Genomic DNA, 22,166 nt, shown 5'->3' on the forward strand with positions numbered 1-22,166 from the left:
TGCAACTGGAAAGAAAGCAAATTCCATGCTAAGAATGATTAGGAAGGGGATTGAAAGTAAAAATGCTAGAATTATAATGCCCTTATACACATCTATGGTGCAGGTACATTTGGAGTACTGCCTGCATCTCGGGTCACCGTATCTTAAGAAGGACATTGTAGAACTGGAAAAGGTGCAGAAGAAGGCAACCAAAATGATCAGGGGCCTGGAAAACCTTCCTTAAGAGGCAAGGCTACAGCATCTGGGGCTTCTTAGTTTGGAAAAAGGCAACTATGGGGGGACATGATAGAAGTGGATAAAATCATGCATGAAGGAGAAAGAATGGACCAAGAAAATCTTCTCCTTCTTAACACTGGAACCAGGAGTCACCCCCTGAAACTGAAGACTGGGAAATTTAGGACCAACAAAAGGAAGTACTTTTCCCACAGAGCGCATAATTGATCTATGGAATTCTGTCACTGGATGTGATGATGGCCACTAGTTCAGATGGCTTTAAAAGGGGGCTTAGACAAATTCATGGAGGATAGGTCTATCAATGGCTACTAGTCACCAGCAGGAGAGAGGGCATGTCCTGAACTCTTGCTTGTGGGCTTTTCAGAGGCATCTGGTGGGCCACTTTGTGTAACAGGATGCTGGACTAGATAGGCCTTTGGCCTGATCCAGCAGGGCTGTTCTTATGATTTCCAGCTTATTCAGAAATTATTTGGAGTTGGGGGGCAGTGATGGTGAAGTAGCCAAGTTTGCAGAGCACTCCAAATTATTCAGATTGTTGGAATACCAAAGTAGACTGATAGTTGCCTTTGCTTTGTCTTCAGGAAACATCTATTAACTATTTGATGTGCTGTACCAATGCCTGTGTACTTTGGAGATGATCTGCTGAAGTGACTTGATTGTGTTTTCCAGTGCCAAAAGATGTAAAAGTATATTCTGTGTTAAAGCTTTCAAGTGGGATCATCTGTTGCTGTTGAGAGAAGGAAGGGTTTGCTTTACTAAACAGAAAGCAGTGCACGAGAACTATCAGTGGAAGACGAAATGCAAATAAGAGACAAGCTGAAACGAGTCTGTTGGCTTAGTGACAGTGACTGGCAACACAGTGGCAAATATGAAGAAAATGAGTTTAATGACTCTGGAAATCTGTGGCCTGTGTTTCTGTGGGGATAAACAATATTGTGAAAAGGAGTGGAATTAGCTATAAAAAAAAGGAAGGGGAAGATGTCAAAAGACTACTAAAAACTGAAATAATGTGGTGTATTTATTTATTTATTCAATTTCTATACTGCCAATCAAAAAATGGCTCAGGGCGGTTTACACAGAGAAATAATAAATAAATAAGATGGATCTCTGTCCCCAAAGGGATCACAATCTGAAAGAAACATAAGATAGATATCAACAACAGTCACTGGAGGTACTGTGCTGGGGGTGAATAGGGCCAATTACTCTCCCCCTGCTAAATAAAGAGGATCACCATGTTAAAAGGTGCCTCTTTGCCAAGTTAGCAGTTAACTTGCTTGAAAGAGTGTAGTGTTCACAAAACACAACAAATGTTAAGTGCTTTGGTATTTGTTCTTCTAAATGTTGTTTGGAACTAAAAAATGTGAGTTCTTATGTAGTAGCCCAGGGCAGACATAAAGCTTAACCATGATTAGTGCTGGTGAAAATTCCAAACACACACTAAAACTATGGCTAAGCTATCCAAGCTATATCATGCAGGTCTCTGTAGAGAGGAATACATAAAAATGGTTTGTCTTGTTGCAAGTAGAAAGATGGGTGCACTTGGGGCCTTGGACTAGTTCAGATGTCATAAGCCCAAGTTTTCAAAGCATGGTTTTGAAAACAGGCCACAACAAGCTTGTACTATCCCTCTCTTTCTCTTTAGCTGCCATTGCTCTTAATGGGCAATGATGATCATTCTTGAACTGTTGAATATTTAATGGTTGTTAATCTTTCATTGGTAATTTGTAATGTGCTCTTTTGTTAGAAATGCTTTTGGGTCTATTAAATGTAATTTCATTGTTAAGATTTTCTAAATTTTGTTATGGTTTGTTACTTAAATGGTGATACAAAAATACTATGCTTTAAAATTTATTAGAAATATTGAGCAACATCCAGATAAGTTAGTCAAGTTTAAGCACCACTGAAATCAGTGAGACAAAATTAGTCCTGTTTTGATTCTGGCCATGGTTTTCTATTTGTACTCAACTATTTCTAGGAAAATGCTTAAATGTGTAAAATCCTGCACTGGCCAACTTTGAAGGGCAGACTAGACTGGGAGCTCATTATTATTATTATTTATTATTATTAATAATAAAACATTTTTATACCACCCAAAACTTATATCTCTTACAACAGAATAAAAACAAAGTAAAACATTTGTTAAGACAAAAACGGGGAAGGGGAAAAAAAACACATTACAACAATTTAAAATTTTAAAAATAATATTTTAAAACAGCATTAAAACCATTAAAACAACATTAATTAAAAGCCTGGGTGAAGAGATGTGTTTTTAAAGACTTTTTAAAAGCTGTCAGAGATGGGGAGGCTCTTATTTCATTAGGGAGCACATTCCAAAGCCTCGGGGCAGCAGCTGAGAGGGCCCGTCCCTGAGTGGCCACCAGATGAGCCTGTGGCAGCTGCAGACAGACCTCTCCAACAGATCTCAGTGGGCGGTGGGGTTTATGACGAAGAAGGCATTCTCTTAAATACCCAGGGCCCAAACTGTTTAGGGCTTTATAGGTTATAACCAGCACCTTGTATTTTGCCCAGAAACATATCGGCAGCCAGTGTAGCTCCTTCAATACAGGAGTTATATGGTCTCTCCGAGATGACCCAGAGACCAGCCTGGCTGCCGCATTCTAGACCAACTGGGTGAACTACATACAAGGGCAGCCCCACATAGAGCAGCGCATTACAGTAATCCATTCTGGAGGTTACCAGCAGATGTACCACTGTTTTGAGGTCGTCTAACTCAAGAAATGGACGCAGTTGGCGTATCAGCCGAAGCTGATAGAATGCACTTCTGCCCACTGCCTCAACCTGGGAGACCAGGGAGAGGCTCGGATCCAGAAGCACCCCTAGGCTGCATACTTGTTCCTTCTGGGGAAGTGTGACCCCATCCAGAACAGGCAGATCAAAAGCATCTCTCGAGTTCCGACCCTGAACAATGAGTACCTCTGTCTTATCTGGATTCAGTCTCAGTTTGTTATCCCTCATCCAGCCCATCACGCACTCCAGGCAGGCATTTAGGGAGGTTATGCTCTCTCCCGATGATGCTGACATGGAGAAATAGATTTGGGTATCATCAGCATACTGATAACACCCTGCACCAAATCTGCTGATTATCTCTCCCAGCGGTTTCATGTAGATGTTAAACAACATTGGAGACTATATGGAGGCACACCATACAAGAGTTCAGATTTTGAAGAACAGCAGTCTCCAAGGGACACCATCTGGAACCTGCCCGAGAGGTAGTAGTGGAACCACTGCAAGGCAGTGCCTCCAACTCCCAACCCCCTCAGACGCTCCAGAAGGATACTATGGTCGATAGTATTGAAAGCTGCCGAGAGGTCCCGAAGGACCAACAGAGTTACGCTTCCTCTGTCAACTGCCAATTGGAGAATATCCATCAGGCCGACCAGGGCAGTCTCCACCCCATAGCTAGCCCGAAAGCCAGTTTGAAATGGGTCAAGATAACCAGTTTCATCCAAGACTGTCTGGAGCTGGGAGGCTACCACCCTCTCAATTACCTTGTCCAACCATGGAAAGTTGGAGACAGGCCTGTAGTTGTTCAAGTCCCAGGGATCCAGGGTAGGCGTCTTCAGAAGCGATCTAATAATTGCCTCCTTAAGACAAGAAGGCATCCTACCTTCCTTCAGAGACGCATTTATAATCTTCTATAGGCCTTCTACAGAAGACAGGCCTTCTACAACAACTCCCCTGCCAGATAATATAAGCCATGTCGGACAAGGGTCAAGAGAACAGGTGGTAGGCTGCACCGTTCCAATCAGCTTGTCCACATCCTCAGGAGTCACAAACTGGAACTGATCCAACCTAATCACACAAGAGGAGTCGCTGGACACCTCCACATCAAACACTGAAGTCATTGTGGAGACGGAGTCTACGTCGGTCCGAATACAGGAGATTTTTTCCACAAGGAATTCATTAAACACATCACAGCGGGTAATCGATGGTTCGAGGTTCTGATTTAAGGGAGGAGGGACACATACTAGCCCTCTCACAACCCTGAACAACTCCGCCGGATGTGAACTTGCGGATGCAATATGGGCAGAAAAGAATCGCTTCTTTGTCACACGTATCGCCTGAGCATAGGTCTTCAAATGAGCTCTATGTTGCAATCTGTCTGATTCAGGCCGAGTCTCTCTCCACTTACGCTCCAGTCATCTACCTCGCCGCTTCAGCCCCCATAGTTCTTCCGTATACCAAGGGACCAATTTTGAAGCGGGTCGGAGAGGACGCTTAGGAGCAATCATGTCTACTGCCCCAGTGAGTTTGCTGTTCCAATTCTCCACCAGGGCATCAACAGGATCACCAGCAGAGCCAACACTAAATCTCTCCAAGGCTTCTTGAAATCCTATTGGATCCAATAACCTTATCGGGTGGATCATCCTAATAGGTCCCTCGCCCCTGTGAAGGTGGGAAGTGATTGTGAGTTCAACCTTAACCAGATGGTGGTCTGTCCATGACAATGGGGAAATCACAGGATTCCCCACCCACGGAACACTACCCTGATCAGAGAGAAAGACCCAATCAAGCGTGTGACCAGCAATGTGCGTCGGCCCCGAGACCACTTGGGATAGGCCCATAGTCGTCATGGCCGCTATGAACTCCTGAGCTGCCCCGGACAAATCGGTCCCAAAGTGGACATTGAAGTCCCCCAGCACCACAAGCCTGGGGGACTCCAACACCAAGTCCAAGACCAAGTCTGTCAGCTCAGTTAGGGACTCCATTGAGCAGCGGGGTGATCAGTACACCAACAGAAGTCCCAGTCTATCCCTGGTCCCCAGACTTAAGTACACACATTCAATATGGTCTGATACTCTAACGGGGATCCTGGTAAGGGAAAGGTTATTCTTATAGACCACAGCCACTCTATCTCCCTGCCCCGTCCCTCACCCGCTCCTCAACAGAGTGGCCTGGAGGAAGAACCACACTGGGCCCCCAGCCAGGTCTCTGTAATACATACCAGGTCAGCACCTTCATCCAGAATCAAATCATGGATGGTTTCTGATTTGTTCTGGACCGATCTGGCATTACAGAGGAGCAAGGTGAGGTTCCAAGGATGATTGGCACTGCTCCCCACGGTCGAAGAGCTGGCAGGACAGCCGGAAGGGGAAACGGCTATTAGATTTCCAATTCCCCTTCCCCTGTAACGGCCTGCTGACCTGCCAACGTTCCTTTTTCTATTCCCCACCATGACCGGAATGGCTGCCCCACAGTCAGTGGACACGCCCCCTGTCTCCACATCTCCAGTTAAGCCCAGAAACATTCTAAGATTATCTTATCCAGGACAAATTAAAACAAAAGCTCCACTATTAAATTGCCCCCCCCCCCCTATACAGATACCTAGGCCAAGAGACCTGGCCCTCACCCTCTCCTTTGCTGTCCCTCGAAGTGACTCCCCCAAAGGGGCAATCCTCTTTGGTGTTGCCCCTTCGGTGGCGACCCCGCCAGTGGCAGAAGCCTATATAGCCCTGAGCAGGCAGCTCTAGGCAGATGGAATGCAGGAAACTGCCAAGTCACCCTCCTCCCCGGCCCCAGTCCTGCAAGGCCTCACCTCAGCACAGCAGCCAGTCCTGGGGGAAAGATTAACAGACGGTGGTAGCAGGAGAAGCAAACAGGCAGGCACCTAGTCTCTCACCCTGGGGTCTACCTAGGAGCAGGTGTTGTCTTTCCTCTTCTCTCTCCTGCAAGCTTCTTTAGTAGTCTTTCATTAAGAATGGTTATTTTATCAGATCCATGATACAATGTGGTGGAAATATAGTACATGTCGGGTATTTCAAAACAGGACTTGTATATCATTGTCTCTGCAATACTGAAACAACGTTGAAGTTGATTGGATAAAAATAGCTTACAATGTCAGACTTTTGTATTATGTAAAAGATGTATTAATTACTTGTAGCATCTCTGTCCTTTCTACAAAAGTAATCAAGATGGTTCACAATTGGTAAAAGAGTAAAATCATAATATTAAAAAAAGTGTACCTGATACATATTCTGATGTGGGTGAAGTTCAGGAAAGGCAATTAATAAGAATTATAATAATAGAAAATGAAATATTGGCCAGTGAATAATCATAATGTTACAATTATGATCCTTTATGCATGGATATGTCATATCTCACTGCTGGAAGGAATTCTGCATGCAAGCTATACTCATTGGACTTGCCCTCCTCTTGACCTCGCCCTTTCCTCAATTCAGTTTCCTATCAGAGAATAAGGCTGAACTTTTAGAGTGCCCTGTTGTTTGTCAGTACATAAAGAAGGCACTGTACCCCCATTCTTTGTGTTTCATGTTGATGCTAGAGAGTAACTGAAAGTGTGTGTCTATGCTTTTAACGGTTCTGGGAGATATAGCTCAAAAACCCAACTTGCAAGAGTGCATAACACAAGGATTGCAGTTTGGACACAGGCACGTTTCAAACTGGGGTACTTGAGGATTAACTGGGTCATTCTCTATGTGGGCTTGCTGAGGGATAATTTCTACACCATACTGTCTGAGAATCCTGGTGCTCCCCTTTTGCTAGAATGTGGGCTTATGGGCAGCCCCAGTACTTGGCTGCACTCGCAGCTATTTGCCTCCCATTGCCTTTCTTTAACAGAACTTTTGTGAGACCTTGCTCCTGTTGCCCTCCTCGCTTGGGGCACTGCACAAACAAAAGCAGAAAGGACAGGTAACTGAATAAGTGCTGTCAAGTCAGTGTTAACTCTTAGCGACCACCAGGATGATCTGTTTTCAACTTGTCCTATAAGGTCTCTCGGTGCATTCATTGTTGTCGTAATAAAGTCCATCCACCTTGCTGATCTCCCTCTTATTCTTTACTCCATACCTCCTTCTTTTCGCCCTCCCCTTTTGCCCACACCCCAGTGTAAACTCTTAAAGTCCTCACTCTTTGTCTAGTCAAGAGCTGCCTTCTCTCCCAGAAAAGGTCAAGGTTGCCAAATACTACTGTTTGCCTTGTGCTTCTGTGTTATAAACAGACTTTGTTTCATGTTTCAAAAAGCCTTGACTCTGTCCATTAATCATCTCGGGGTACTCTAATGTTGAAACTTACCCCAGAGAGTCTAAGGAATCGCAAGCAGTCAGATACAGAACTCATCCATGCAAGCCCGCACAGAGAGAAGATCCAAAGACTCAGATTGCCAACAATGTTCGGGGCAGTGCTGAGCAGGGTTTCCTTCAAACTGTCCCACACAAGGGGCGCTTGAGAGTTCACATTTGGATTTTGCAGTCCTATCAGCTCAGAGGCCCAGCAGCCCAGTGATTCACCTTAAAGGGGGTGGATGGGGAGAAGAGGTATGGAAGCACGGTTCAGGCATCTAGTTAGAAAGATTCCTGAACTAAACATGTAGACAGGAGCCTTTGAGGCTGGGTCATCCTCTGCATGCGCTAACTCCTGTGATGGTCTGGGATGCCTGGTGGAGACTGTGGGCTTGTGATAGCCGCAGAATGTGGATGTCACACCAGCACCCATCTTCCTCTCCTTGCCCTTCTTTGGCAGAAAGTTTGCAAGATACCCTTCTCCCTTTGGGCACCACACAAATGACAACAGAAAGGATGGGTAACAAATCTCATTCTTGACTCTCTATCACCCTCTCCTCCTCCCTTTTGCATTCCAATGCAAGATTAGTCTTTACTCCTTGTCTAGCTGGCAGCACACATTTTTTTTTTTAAATGAAAGACTACTAAAGTGCTCCCAGCCTGTTCTAAATAAGCAGTTAGTAGCTCATGCCATTAGTTTCCCACAGCAGTAGATTTGCTACTTCTCAGGAATCTGCTTCTCAGGAACGGAGCAATTGCAGCATCTGTCTCGTGCAGAGTCTCAAAGGTGGAAAAATGGTTTCAAAGACAGTTGCTGGGGATCAGACCTTGAAAGGAGTGTTTGTGTGTCCGTGTCTACTCAGAAAAGAAAACCAGAACAAAAAGGCTCTATCCATAATCTGTCTACGTAGCTTAGGTTCATGGCTTTGATTGCATTTCGAGGTGTCTGAATAGGTTTAAAGCTACTTCCAGCCTCACATGTCTGTTAGCTCATTTTTGTTCATCAGGAGCTTTGGCTTCCTTAGGGACACACATAACAGTGGGAGCTTCTGGTTTTCCATGTGGCTTTCCCACTAGCTGGGTTTTTGAACAATTGTGCCATCTGTTCCAGTGCAAGGCCAGTTTCCTTTCTGGTATCAGATCCTTGCTTATGTTGAAGTGCTTCCTTCCTTCCAGCCTGCATTTCCCAACATTAACAACAGTGGGGTGGATGGATGTGAAACAGCTAATCTTAAAACGAGTTGAGATGGCCACACTTAATTTATTATTGTGTCTGTCCCAGTTACATATGGTGTGAGTAAGGATTTTGTTTACATGAAAAGGAGTGGGTAGGTGAAGAAGCAAAACAATGCCCTCTCTCCTCAGCCTTTCCTTGCTTCATTCTGTTGTGTCAAGCAGTTTTCTCCCAGGTTCTTCTTACTTCCAGTGTTGACGCTGAGCAAGGACAAAATAGCTTCAAGAAACGGAGCACAATGAGGGAAAAGTGATATTTTCATTTGCCTCCTCGACAGTCTTCATTTCATGTGACAATACAGGCTTCAGTTTCACTCGTCCATACTTTCTATGTGGACTGGGTAGACAATAATAAATAATAAATATACATGGCTGCTCTATCGTGTCTGTCTTGGCCCTAACTTGAGAAGGTTTTGATCACTGGAATTTTTTTTTTTTGCTGTCGCCCCCACCCCCAACACACACGCTCATTATGATCTAGCTGGAGACTTTCTGCTTTGTAGTGATCATAATATAGAAAATGGGCTAGAACTGGATTATCTGATTTGCTCCTCCCACCCTGCCAGGTATGCCAGATTTTTCAAACGGTTTCTTGCATTCATTGGGAAAATGTTTTGCTATTCTTCCACAAGACTGTAGAAATATGGAACTCTAGATTCTGCCAGAATTATTTTGTTTCTGAATAATGTGATAGTACTTTTAAAAAAGAACTCTTCGTAATTGAGCATTTAACTACCTGTCTACCTCTCTCTCTTGCACACGTCCCTTTGATTTCAAGGCTTGAAAGTCATATCAAGGCTCATTCCATTCTGGGCAGAGCAGCTTTGGCTGCTAGCCGTAGATCTGTCAAAGTCCAAGAGATTAGCACACCAGCCATATGGTTCAGCTTGTTCACATTTAAAGAGAATTATTGCTTAGTTTCATCATTCAGACAATACTCTTGCTTTGCTGTTGCAGAATTGATTTTCCTGGGAAGAGTGTCCAAACTCAAAATCCTAGCCACTCCACATGTAACTTTTTTGGAGAATACCTACAAGTTGCATGCACTTCTAGTTGTTACTACATTTGAAGGAATACCTAAAATAATATAATTGCTGCTGAGGGTTGTCTGAGCTGGGGAAGCAAGATTGAACGGAGAAGCCCTAGGAAAAATATAACGCTGCAAAGGTGGAGCGATTCCTTAAATGGCATTTATCAATATGCTAAATAAATAAATTGTCTGCTGCAGTAAATCCTCTTCTTCAGGGAGACTTATCCTGTATTGATCAAGGGCATGATGCTCCTTTGGCTGCCAGCCAAGAAAGTCTCTGATTCAAGTCCCAACTCAGCCACAAACTCACTGGATAGCTTGATACTGAAATGACTATCTTCCAAGCTTTGGTCCACATCTGTAATATGGGGATAGTAATACTGGTCTACTAGACAGAGTTGTAGGGATCATTGAGATAATGGGAAACACTTAGAAAAGTGTTGTACAAATTACATTATTCCTGATTGTGTGCCCCACTACCCCGCAGATAATGGTGTACCCCACTACCCCACAGATCTGGTGGTATAAATAGTTCAGGGATGTTGGGAGAGCTTTTCAATTAGTCATAGGAAGAAAGTGTTTGCTATATTATCAGTGTATGATCACTATACTGGATTACTCATTTTGGGATAATGTTCTCTCTACCCCTCAGTACTTGTTGGATTGTTGCTTCTTTTTTTTAAAGCTTACAGTTATGGCCCTGCCTTCCTTTCAAGGAGTTCAGAGCCATGCACATGGGGTTTCCAGATAGTCCTTGGGCACAGGCTTACTTTGCTTTATCAGTGACCCTGCACCATGTTCTTGTTTTTTTGTCCTCACCCTTTCCTTCCCTGCCATGACATACTCACTAGCTGAGGCTTATTGACTGCTGCATTATCTTCTAGCTTGCCCAAGAGTAGTTTTATATATGGGAGTGCACCTGGCATCACTTATGTATCTGATTTATTTCCCACTTTTCCTTCAAGGTGCTTAGGCTGTCATACATGGGGGTCATCTTTGCACCAATCCTGTAAAGTGGATTAGACTGAAAAAGATCAGTTTCCCCAACCAACCGAGTTGCAGTATATAGCTTGTGTTGACTACTCCAAACTTCATAGCAACTTTAGTCTTCTGACTAAAAGGCTGCTTTGCTGCTTTTTGTTTTCTAAGAATTTCTACTGCATAACCCTTCTTGTTGGTTTTGGATGATTCATTGTTGATGCTTGGACTATAGTGCAAAATGGAGATAGTTGGTTTTTTGATTTAAAATGAGTAGTGGTTGTATTAGAGGCCATTTTGGCAGTTCTTTAGAAAGTGGTAAGTTATTTTCCATTTGACGTTGACAACCAGTTGCCTCTTAAGAAAACTTTCAAAGATGCTGTTTAGAGTTGTGTGCTGATGGGTTCAGAAAACAGTTGAACAAGTCAGAGGACAAATACTGTATGAACATGACATGGGTAGGAGAATATGCAATGTGTATGTATTGTGTTAGGAGCAGGAGCAAACGGAAGTTGTTGTGTACTGGAGTCTTTCCAGATATGATCATACAAGCTAATACTAGTTTTGCTTCTCATGTTAGAGGTTGTTTTGCTCCCTAGTCAGAAATTGGTGTTAGAATGACTTCATGGAATTCCATATTTCTGCTTGAACAGGCTTTGACCAATGCTGTGTTAAGTTTTGGATGCAATATGGAATTTATTAAGCAGCCGTGAGACAGAAACATCAAGCCCAAAGGTTCAACTGTTGCTTTAAGAAGCCAGTTCAGGAGTGGATGAGTCTTTAATGCAGACGGTTCACATCTTTGTAATCACCTGTTGATATCCTGGTTCAGCTCGCTGGAGGAACGTCTGTTGTTGTTTTCCCCCACTTATACATCAGTCACAATGAAAGGGATGGTGGCATTGGAAATTATGTAATCTTATTCATGTCTGTGACATTATTGAATTCAGATCCCAGGGTATCTGTTCCTGAGCAATTCATGGCAGATCTCAGCTTATACAATTATATTGTATAAATGGAATTATCTGCCACAAAATGTGGTGACAGCCAACAACCTGGACGGCTTTAAGAGGGGTTTGGATAACTTCATGGAGGAGAGGTCTATCAACAGCTACTAGCCGGCGGCTGTAGGCCACCTCTAGTCTCAAAGGCAGGATGCCTCTGAGTACCAGTTGCAGGGGAGTAACAGCAGGAGAGAGGGCATGCCCTCAACTCATGCCTGTGGCTTCCAGTGGCATCGGGTGTGCCACTGTGTGAAACAGGATGCTGGACTAGATGGGCCTTGGGCCTGATCCAGCAGGGCTGTTCTTATTGTAGTTTTGAAAGCTATTTTAGTGGCCTCAGGTGGATAGATAAACATTCAAAATGAGATGTACAAAATGGGTGCTTAAGGCATATGTAAAACACTTAGCTTACATAAATAGTGCAAACTGATAGCATCTGTCAATATTAACAATAAAATATATAGCAACTCTAATGTGTTAAGCAGGCATACACAAATCCACTTGCCAGCCCATTAGTGGTGAGTGCTCCTAGCCCTCTGGCGAGCAGGACGCCCAGCACCACAGATTTCCTCCCTAGAGGTTCCATGCTCACTTTTTAGAAGGTAAGAAGCAGCAGGAATCCTTTCTGAGCAGTAGGAGAGGGTTCCCATTGTTTCTTACCATTGCCATATCCCAGTGCAAATGACAAGAGACCTGCTTTGCTCCTAAGTTCTCTGCTTGTGTGCCAGAAAAGGATCTGAGGGAAGAGAAGGGGATTCCTTGCAGCACAAATGATGACTGGCTAGTCAGCTAAGCCTAAATCTATGGATCTCTGGTTCTAAAATCTAATATACTAAAGGGTTTACATCTTGAATTTTCTATTTATTTATTTTTGTTTCTAGGATGAGCAGAGGCTCTAAAAAAATGTGAAAATTATTAAGTTAACTTGCAGTACACTTATAGGTGAGTATGTTTACCATACATTTTGCATTGATTTTTCTTTTCTTTTTTCACCCTTCAGGTATGGCCTCACAAGTCTTGGTTTATCCACCATATGTTTATCAAACTCAGTCAAGTGCCTTTTGTAGTGTGAAGAAACTCAAAGTGGAGCCAAGTAGTTGTGTGTATCACGAAAGAGCCTACCCTCAAATCTATGTAAATGGTAAAAATTTTGTAATCGCTCAACCTCCCAGCAGGGTTGGTACTTTCTTGAAGGCTACAAACCTGTTTGACAGACCTCAAAGAGAGACTCTTTTGTTGCAGACCAGTGCTGTTGCTTTAAAAAATATTGCAGGTGCTACAAAGATATTAGCAGTGCGGGCACAGCAACCTCAAGTGGAAGCACCTTGGACTGGGGCACAGGAAAGTGGGTTAACCGTCTTGGACCGCCCCCAGCGATGTGGACTGAAGCGTAAGAGTGAAGAGTTGGAGAATACAAGTGGCGCAATGCAGATTGTTGATGAACTGCCTATATTGCCTGCAATGTTGCAAACAAACCTGGGAAACCCAGTGACGGTTGTGACAACGACTGCAACTTCGAAACCAAGTGGTACCAGTGGCGATGGAGATTATCAGTTAGTGCATCATGAGGTGTTATGCTCTCTAAAAAATACCTATGAGGTTCTTGATTTCCTTGGACGAGGGACTTTTGGACAAGTTGTAAAGTGTTGGAAAAGAGGGACAAATGAGATAGTGGCAATCAAAATTCTAAAGAACCATCCATCTTATGCACGCCAAGGACAAATAGAAGTGAGCATATTAGCAAGACTAAGTACCGAGAATGCTGATGAGTATAACTTTGTGAGAGCATATGAGTGCTTTCAGCATCGTAACCATACTTGCTTAGTTTTTGAGATGTTGGAACAGAATTTATATGACTTTCTAAAACAAAATAAGTTCAGCCCTCTTCAGCTAAAAGTAATACGGCCTATTCTGCAACAGGTGGCCACTGCACTGAAAAAGCTAAAAAGTCTTGGTTTAATACACGCTGACCTCAAACCAGAAAACATTATGTTGGTGGATCCTTCCCGGCAGCCATACAGGGTTAAGGTAATAGACTTTGGATCTGCCAGCCATGTTTCAAAGACTGTCTGTTCAACATATTTACAGTCTCGGTACTACAGGTACATATCTTTATATATGTATTCTATTATTGGCTTATGATTGGTATGTTTTTTTAAAAAAACCATTGTATTAAAAAGCCAGGAAGCTGAAATGCACTTTTCTGATAATTAAATGTTCATAAAATAGAAGTAACATGTTTCCTTTGGAAACAGTGTCTGACATCCAAACAAATGTTGTGCATACAGAAGAACAGTGCTTATTAACTAATTAGTAAGCACAGATGGTACCTATTATGCAGGTTGTGGAACCTACAAACATATTTTTGGGAGGCACTGGCAGATGCAGGTGGGGGGGATTTCTGAACAATTGATGTTGCACACATGACATTATGTTTTTATGTTCTTTTTAAAATCTGGATGTTGTCAAGTACACCATTGCTTTTCTGGAAATGTGTTCCCAGTATTTGACCCACTACATGGCAAGCGTACCTTAATAAGTACTGCATATATTGCAGTATTTTTCTTTAATACTTTATCAGCCTAATGTTTAGGAATAATATGACATTTTAAAGATGTCATTTATTCAAAGGATTGTATATCTTTTGCTCTTGACTCTTACTACTTGGGGTATGTATCCTGGATCCATGAGCTCTGGTGAAGGCAACACTGGTGACTTGTCTGCAGTCTATGCTTTTATCTCAATATGCAGAGATGCAAGTGTTCCATGGCTACGTAGGTCTGCACTTGTGCAGGTGCAGCCCTACATAGTCTTGCTCCCACAGGCTGATTTGGTCATTGCATAATAGTTTCAGCCAGATGTCGGATGAGACCTCAGCTGAAATTCTGGGCAGTATCAGCCATCACAATGACTCTTTTCTTGCCTGTTGTATGTATATTTCCTTTTTCCTATAGTGTTAAAAATATTCTTGCTAATCTTGAATATTGAAGTGGTTTGGCAGCTCTACCTTTAGTTTAGTGTTGGTGATCATTTAATTCCATGAGATTATAGCATCTTAAATGAGGAGAATTTTGGTAGCAGTATTTTTGTTTTGTTCAGGAAATTAGTTCCATAACAGTGTTACTGTATTAGTGTTCTTGTACACAAGATCAGGAAAGCATAACATGTGTTTGTTTAACTGATATTCTGCTTAGGGGAACACTAGTTAATAAAGAACTGTTCCAGCATCTGTTCCAGTGTCCTAACAATAGCTTGCCCTAGGAAATGTACAAAACGTAAAGTTGGTTTATAGTTCAGTGCCAGTTCCATATAGCAGAGTCACCAGTACAGTACCGTTAGCTGCTAGCCACTAAGCCTGCTTCTCCTATATGCCATTGAGAATGTAGAGTACAGAGCAGTATGAATTTTGGTGTTCTTGGTATTCTGAATGAAAGAAAAGGGAGCATATTTTCTTCTCTACCAGTAGAGAGCCCTAAATCCATCTCTCACACCCTGTAGGGAGAACTGGATCACAGTCAGAATTGAACCATGCACACGGAACAGCTGTGAGCGTGAAGAAAGTGGAGCCTTGAACTTAGTCAGCATGGCTTGGGATTTTTTGTGAAATTTTTTTTATAGTGATGTTGAAGAATTTAGGAGCAACCATCTTGTCTTCAGTGCCTCCTGTTCTTTCAAGCCTACATCTTGTACAAGGACTGAGTCCTTTGTATCTCCTTGCCTTGTTTGCCTTAGCTTTCACCTTTTGTATTTTTTTTTAACCTGGAGTATATCCAAAGTAGGACTGCTTGATAACCCACCAAATGAGTCTGAATTTCCAAATAGTTCAAACTAGGTTGTTATGCATATTTTTTGCAGATGCACTGATGCTTCTATAAAAATACTTATATGAGGGGCTAGGGGAATGTATTTGTCAACGTTTTCGGAGTCAAGTCATGCGCAGTTTGCTGGACCAGCAGTTAGTAAAGTAGTTTCAAGTTGAAGGAAGTTTGTTTAACAAGTTTCTATACTGCCCAGCATGGGGCATACAATTAAAATCCTATTATAAGTGTTAAAATCATTAAAATTAACATCTTTTAAAAGCAAAAATTAAGTATTGAAACTATAAATCTAATTAAATCTAATTGCTTCCTAGCTAGAGCAACTAGACAGGATTGAGAGAGACTCATGCTAGGGATGATGGGAGTTGTAGTTCAACGACTGCTGGAGGGCCAAGTCTGCTCACCCCTGCCCTAAGGGGAATACTGTACAGTGATCACGTGTAGATTCAAATGCAAAACAGGTAGACCTTGCTTAGCAAATAGGACAATGCATGTTTGCTACCACAAAACCAGTCTATCAACTTAATTGATAGGAAGTTTAAAACATGAAATCTCAAATCATACTAGAAGTCTGGAACCAAACATCCAAAAAAATCTCCAAGCAGCACACTCGAAACTAAAACATGCAGCCCTTGAAAAAGTAATGTTATGGTAATGAACTTTACACATAAATATGGCATCCACATTCAAAAAGTAAACCACAGGGAATGGGGTGGGAAATAACCCTTCATTCCACACGTTCATTACAGTTGTAAAACCTGGATATATGTTTTTTAAGCAGAAGTTTAAGGAGAAAAAGTGCTTTGTACCCACACAAGTAGGAAAACTTTTAGTGGGTCTCTTCTTCATCCTTCTTTCCCTCCTTCCCTCTTCTCCATTCACCATTTCATACCTTGCTACACTCACTCCTTCCCCACTCCATCCCCTTTCTTAGGATCTCTTTTTTCCACTGGTTTTCTCAATTCACACACATTGCACTAGTTCTCTCTCTTGCCTGCATGCTTGCTTTTACAAATCCCAGTTTATCGTCATCCCCTTTTGATGAGTCAGTCAACAATCAGCCCGCCCCCACCCCTTTCATTCTTCTTATCTCTCCCTCACCTCCCTCTTCCTTTTTCATTTGAACAGCACTGTCGCTTGCTTTTGTTTATGTTGTTTCTTGTCTTTTGCCTGCCTTCCTCGTTCCTCCTCTGTAGTAGTAGTAGTAGTAATCAGACTCAGAACTGCATGCAGCGCTCCAGCCAAGCCAAGCACTCCATCTCACTTGCCCCGCTACCTGCCTCATGTGTATTTTTTGCAGGATGGTGACGTCACTCATTCTCGGTCTCTCCTCTCATCACGTGAGAGACTGGAGAGATTGGCTGGGAGCAAGAAATGGCTGCCTGGGATTCGGGAGGAAGGCAGAGCCCTGCAGCGAAGGCTGTCTGCTTAAAAATTAGCTCCAGAGAGCTCCTGGCAGCAGTGACAGTGGCCCCCTCAGCTCGAAATTGGGGTGTGTGTGTTTAATTCTTCAAGAACTGGCACGGACCAGCACTAAACTTTTCACAGACCGGCACTGGTCCACAGACTGGTGGTTGAGAAACACCAGGCTAGGGTGTAGGGTGAAGTTGTTGGAAACCTGATTATTGATCAATCACTAGACTTATAATTAAGCAACTGGTTGATACAGTGTGGACATCAGATCTCAATATTGTTTTCGATTGATAATTGAGAAGAATCCATATAATTTCTATTTTGTGTAGTAACAATTCTACAAATATATTGGATTTTATTTGAGGTGTTGCTATAATAATTAAGAATGACAACAATTAATATCACAGTGAGATAAGTTTATGTGCATCTGGTATTGCTGCCTAAGTATGCAAGAGAACATGAAGTTACTATTTAAAAGTGCTTTATAAATATTATTGTAAGACTACTACTGATAGCAACTATCTAAATTTCTGGCATAGAGAATGGTATGAAGGTACCTGCTGTCGTCATATGTCTGAAGAAAAGCAAGTCTGCTCCTGGAGAATATCTGAATGCCTGTGCATGCTACATTGAGTTCCTTGGCAGAAAAGAAGGATAGAAACATACAGAAAAATAAAGAGAACAAGGATGTGAATTTCTGTTTAGAACTTGGGGTAGAGGAAATGGCATGTGGATAATGAAGTCATGGTTCTATGTAGATTTCCTCCTCAATCCCATAGCCATGTATAGCAAGTTAACTTAAGGTAGTATTCATGATGGATTCAAAATTATTTTAATGAATGATTTAAATCGCTGAGGATGAAAAAAAGCTAATTTTTTGTTTTGTTTTAACCCAGAGTTTCTTAACCTTGGGCCCCCAGATGTTGTTAGACTACAACTCCCAGAATTCCCAGACATGGCCTTTGTGGCTGGGGATTCTGGGAATTGTAGTCTAACAACCTCTGGGGGCCCAAGGTTAAGAAACGCTGTTTTAAACCATTTATTTGGATACGAAATGAAAGTGCACATTAATTGGTTGCAGTAATAAAAACACATTAATTTCACATTGCTTCATTCTGATGATCAGTTTGCTCACTTTTTTTGAGTGGAGGCACCACTGTTCTTAAATTTGCCACATCTTTTTTTTTTTTAAACCCAGCAGAGGATTTAATCAAAATATTCCCTAATAGCATTTCTTACAACTTGCATCTAGTAAAGGTTTCAGTAGACAGGTGCTGATTGGAATTGACACTAGAAAGTGTTGCTTTCCATGGTTCCTTTGTTTTTTTTGTCTGCCCTTTTCCTGTCATATAATTGCTCTTTGGTATAAAAATTGGCCCCGCAAAAAGTACACTGTTGTCTGAGATGGAAGAGTCTTAAATATGGTAGAAAGTTTTGGTAGAATCTCAAATATTAGAGTACTGATTCTGAGCTGCAGATATCAGGTAATTACTAATAATAAAATAGGAATAAAAGGCTACCCAGATGGACCAGTGGATAATACCTGTGCTGCTAAAGATGTTTTCCTCATAGTTTGTTCCTGACAAAGGAAAGGAACCTGTCATAAGTAAGTCTTAAGAACTTTTTCGGCGGGGTGGGGCTGTCACTGGTAGAGAATCTGCTTTACATGAAAAGATCCCATGCTTATCTCTAGCTAGGTCTCCTCAAGAGGAGTGCTGGTCTTGTGGAAGCAAGTATGAATTGTCGCCCTAGCTAAGCAGGGTCTACCCTGGTTGCACTTGAATGGAAGAACACATGTGAGCACTGTAAGATATTCCCCTCAGGGGATGTTGCTGCTCTGGAAAGAGCAGAAGGTTTCAAGTTCCCTCTCTGGCTTCTCCAAGATAGAGCTGAGAGAGATTCTTGCCTGCAACCTTGGAGAAGCCGCTGCCAGTCTGTGAAGACAATACTGAGCTAGATAGACCAATGGTTTGACTCAGTATACAGTAGCTTCCTATGTTCCTGTGTCTGGGAAAGACTCTCAGAGCATGGTCTAAGGGCACGCACACAATACAGCCATCTTACCCTGAAGGTCTTGGTGTGGTTAGTTCCTGGATGGGAAACCCATGTATTCCACCTTTAGGTGTGAGCCAAAGCTCAGTGGTGGACTATCTGCTTTGCGGCAGAAGGCCCCAGGTTGAATCCTGGCATCTCCAGGTAGGGCTAGGAGAGACTCCTGACTAAGGCCCTGGAGAGCCTCTGCCACTCAATGTAGCTAATATGAGCTAGATGAACCAATGGTTTAATTCATTATAAGGCAGCTATCTATGTACCTATGGTATATGGGAGGGGATGTTTCTTCCCCAGTTTATTAAAGCAGTTTAAAAATACAATACTAACAAGTTGATTATCACAGTGACAGTTCTGTGACGATTTATTTTATGTGCTCCTTTCTTTTTAAAAACTGATAGTGTTGCTTCTCCACCTTTCATTGCTACAATGCATCTCATGTACTACAAAGTTTAGATTTCATTTTAATACAGGCTATTTTTTTAAGAGAAATGTCTCATTTGAAACTTAAACCAAAATCTTATTTAAATGTTAAAAACTGGTTGTTGTTTTTTTTTTTACAGCTTTGATTTATAACTACCCTGATAGCATTTAAAATGCTGAAAGCAAATTCTCAAATCATAGTATTCCTCCTCAGACAGGATGCTTCTGAGAAGGATGTACTGTAGGTGCTGGTTTTCTTTCACTTGACATTACTGCAGAACTTTTAGTATCAAAGCTGAGAATGCTAAAGCAATGCATGATAAAAATCTATGCACTTATGGTATATAAAACTACTAGGAGACAAGATATGTCTGTATCTTGTAGTACCATATGAGGGATAAATAGATGCCCCATATATGCACAGAGAAGTAAGTGCTTGAACATGGAGGAAGTTCATGAACTCTGATATCTCCTGGATGCTAAATGAGTTACCCTAGTTATCTCCCTTCAGTCTTACTATCAGAGGACAGCTCCCAGAAGCTGGTATATATGAAATCTATAGCTATCAAGGGCCCTAATGGAACTATGTACTTGAGATATATATTTTCTGGTCCGATATCAGTCTGGCTGGTGATAATTCATGTAGGCTATCTACAGGAGCTCTATTATACTTGAAACCAGATGACTTTAATTTTGTCCTCCAGGGTTTAAAAAAATATTTCAGATTCCTAGATGCCACAATACAACATTTAGGAAAAAGCATCATATTATTGGATGTTAGCACTTCTAGAGAGATCAAGACATTTAGGTACCTGCATAAAATATTTGTATTCTTGCTGGCATCTAGGATTTTTCAGTTCCAGATGGCAAGATATAAGTTAGGTTGATCTGTCATATTAATAAATGTTTGATCATCTCATAGTCAGTGCTGTGCTTGGAGGTTAAATCAGTGGTGGTGTTTCATGCTCTTTGTATTTCAGGTTGTTTTAAAACAGGTCTCAAACATTTGAAAAAAATGTTGTGGTGCTTAGCTTGAGTTGCCTTTGAGAATATTTAATGATAAAGTTAAACCAAGATGTTAAGGCACAATTGGATAGAATGGGTATTGTGTATTTCCATCTTGTAATTTAGATTAATATTTAAATAACATAATATATTTATAGTTGTAGAAAGCTGTATATAGCATTGCTGACAAGAAAATGCTGCATTTATTTATTTTCCCATCTTGTCAGTTTAACTGTCTTAAGTGAGCATTTCCAGTTGATGGTTCTTCAGGGGATACAGCATATTCTCTAATATTTTATTCAGATTTTAGATATGGGGATGTGGAGTGTACAGTGGTTCTGATAGCTGTGTTACTTATAGATGAAAGGAGTAATGCATGAGAACAAGACCAAGATTCCTCTGTAAACAACTTGAGCTGGAATGTGGCCTCAGATGTTATTCTATCACTTTGAACTGTGCATCACTGAAATATTGTGGGGGATATCTTAAAATAGGCAGTGGGTGGTGGCCAAAAGCTGTTGACTACTATAGATGGTTAGGCTGTTTTGCTGGTGTAGTGAAATAAGCCAGAAGTACATGCTGCTAAGTGCGTTCACTTGCTCAAGGTCAGCATGCTCAAAGTCAGCTGCTGTGCTTGTGAGCACAGTTACTGGCAGAAAAGAGGTAGGGGATATGACATGAATAAAGGCGGCTTGTTAAGATATCAGGCTGTGTCTCAACATAGGGATATTCATTCTCTCTCTCTCTCTCTCTCTCTCTCTCTCTCTCTCTCTCTCTCTCTCTCTCTCTCTCTCTCTCCCCCTCCCCCAAATGTTTTTTTAAACCAAGGCTGACAACATGGACCAGGTCTACTATTTATCTGCCTGTTGTAGATGTAAATAAACTGTAAATTGTAATTGCTCACCATGCTGTCGCTTGGTGCTTATTTTATTGTTTAGCTTCTGTATTTCTTGAACAGGCAGTTTGAATTGATAGCTTGTTTAATTTTCCACTTCAGAAATAGAATACCTCCTAGGGTATGCCCATACCTTTCACTTGTGATTATTATGTTCTTGCACCTGCAGAGGAACAATAGCTCAGTGGCAGAGTATGTGCTTTGCATGCAGAAGGTCCTAGGATCAATCGTGGATAGGTCTAGAAAGAACTGGGAAAAACTTGTCTGACACCCCGGAGAGCCCTTGTCAGTTACTGTAGGCAGTGTTGAGTAGATGGTTCGGTGGTCTGACTCTGTAAGACAGCTTCACATATTCATTTGTGCTTGTCTCTGCTGGAACAATTGTCTTGAGGCACTCATATTTACTTTTGTATACAATCAAGACCGCTCTTCTGTCTTGAAACAGTCTCCTACTAATTCTTACCGAGTTCTGTCTGGAGTAATCTCTTGCTGACCCAAGCAGTTTGCCAAGTGGAATGCAGATAAGGTTACTTCAAGCAGCTTTAACATCTGCTATTCTGCACAGATCTTGGGCTTGCAAAGCTTTCCTTCACACGTGAAGGGAGAAAATTGGCTGTTTCTGTTGCTGGTTTAAAATGAACTGGGATTTGCCATTGCATCCAAACCTGGCAAATGCCAGTTCGTTCTCTAAACACAATTTGTGAAGAAGCTAGGACATAAAACTGTAAGGCCAGTTGGATATCCTGGCATGTTCACAAAGGATGGATTTACATATAGTGGGAAACAACCATATTTACCTGAATTGAAAACTAGTCTGAATTTAAGATTTAAAATGCCTTTTAAAAGACTTCAATCCCTTAAAATATAAATACAGTACAAATGAAGGTTATACCTTCATTTACTTAAAAGGAACAGGACTCTGAATTTAAGATGACCATTTGATTTCTAATACCAAAAAGCATGGAAAAAACCTAGTCTTGAATTCAGGTAAATACAGTATGATTTTCCTATTACATACAAATGCAGATAACTGTGGCTTATTGA

The 22,166-nt window shown here is 41.8% G+C and overlaps 1 protein-coding gene across 9 annotated transcripts in view; it reads left to right on the forward strand.

Moving 5' to 3' along the window:
• Positions 1–22,166, forward strand: part of HIPK3 (homeodomain interacting protein kinase 3) — a 109,912-nt gene that overhangs the window by 23,444 nt on the left and 64,302 nt on the right. For all 9 annotated transcript variants that reach the window (XM_053264558.1, XM_053264586.1, XM_053264564.1 and 6 more), the window contains one exon: positions 12,520–13,621. In XM_053264558.1, coding sequence (XP_053120533.1) covers positions 12,522–13,621 — 1,100 coding nt within the window. In that variant the 5' untranslated portion in view covers positions 12,520–12,521. The remainder of the gene's footprint in view (positions 1–12,519; positions 13,622–22,166) is intronic.

The sequence above is a fragment of the Hemicordylus capensis genome, chromosome 1 (assembly GCF_027244095.1).
Source record: "Hemicordylus capensis ecotype Gifberg chromosome 1, rHemCap1.1.pri, whole genome shotgun sequence".
Taxonomy (NCBI): Eukaryota; Metazoa; Chordata; class Lepidosauria; order Squamata; family Cordylidae; genus Hemicordylus; species Hemicordylus capensis.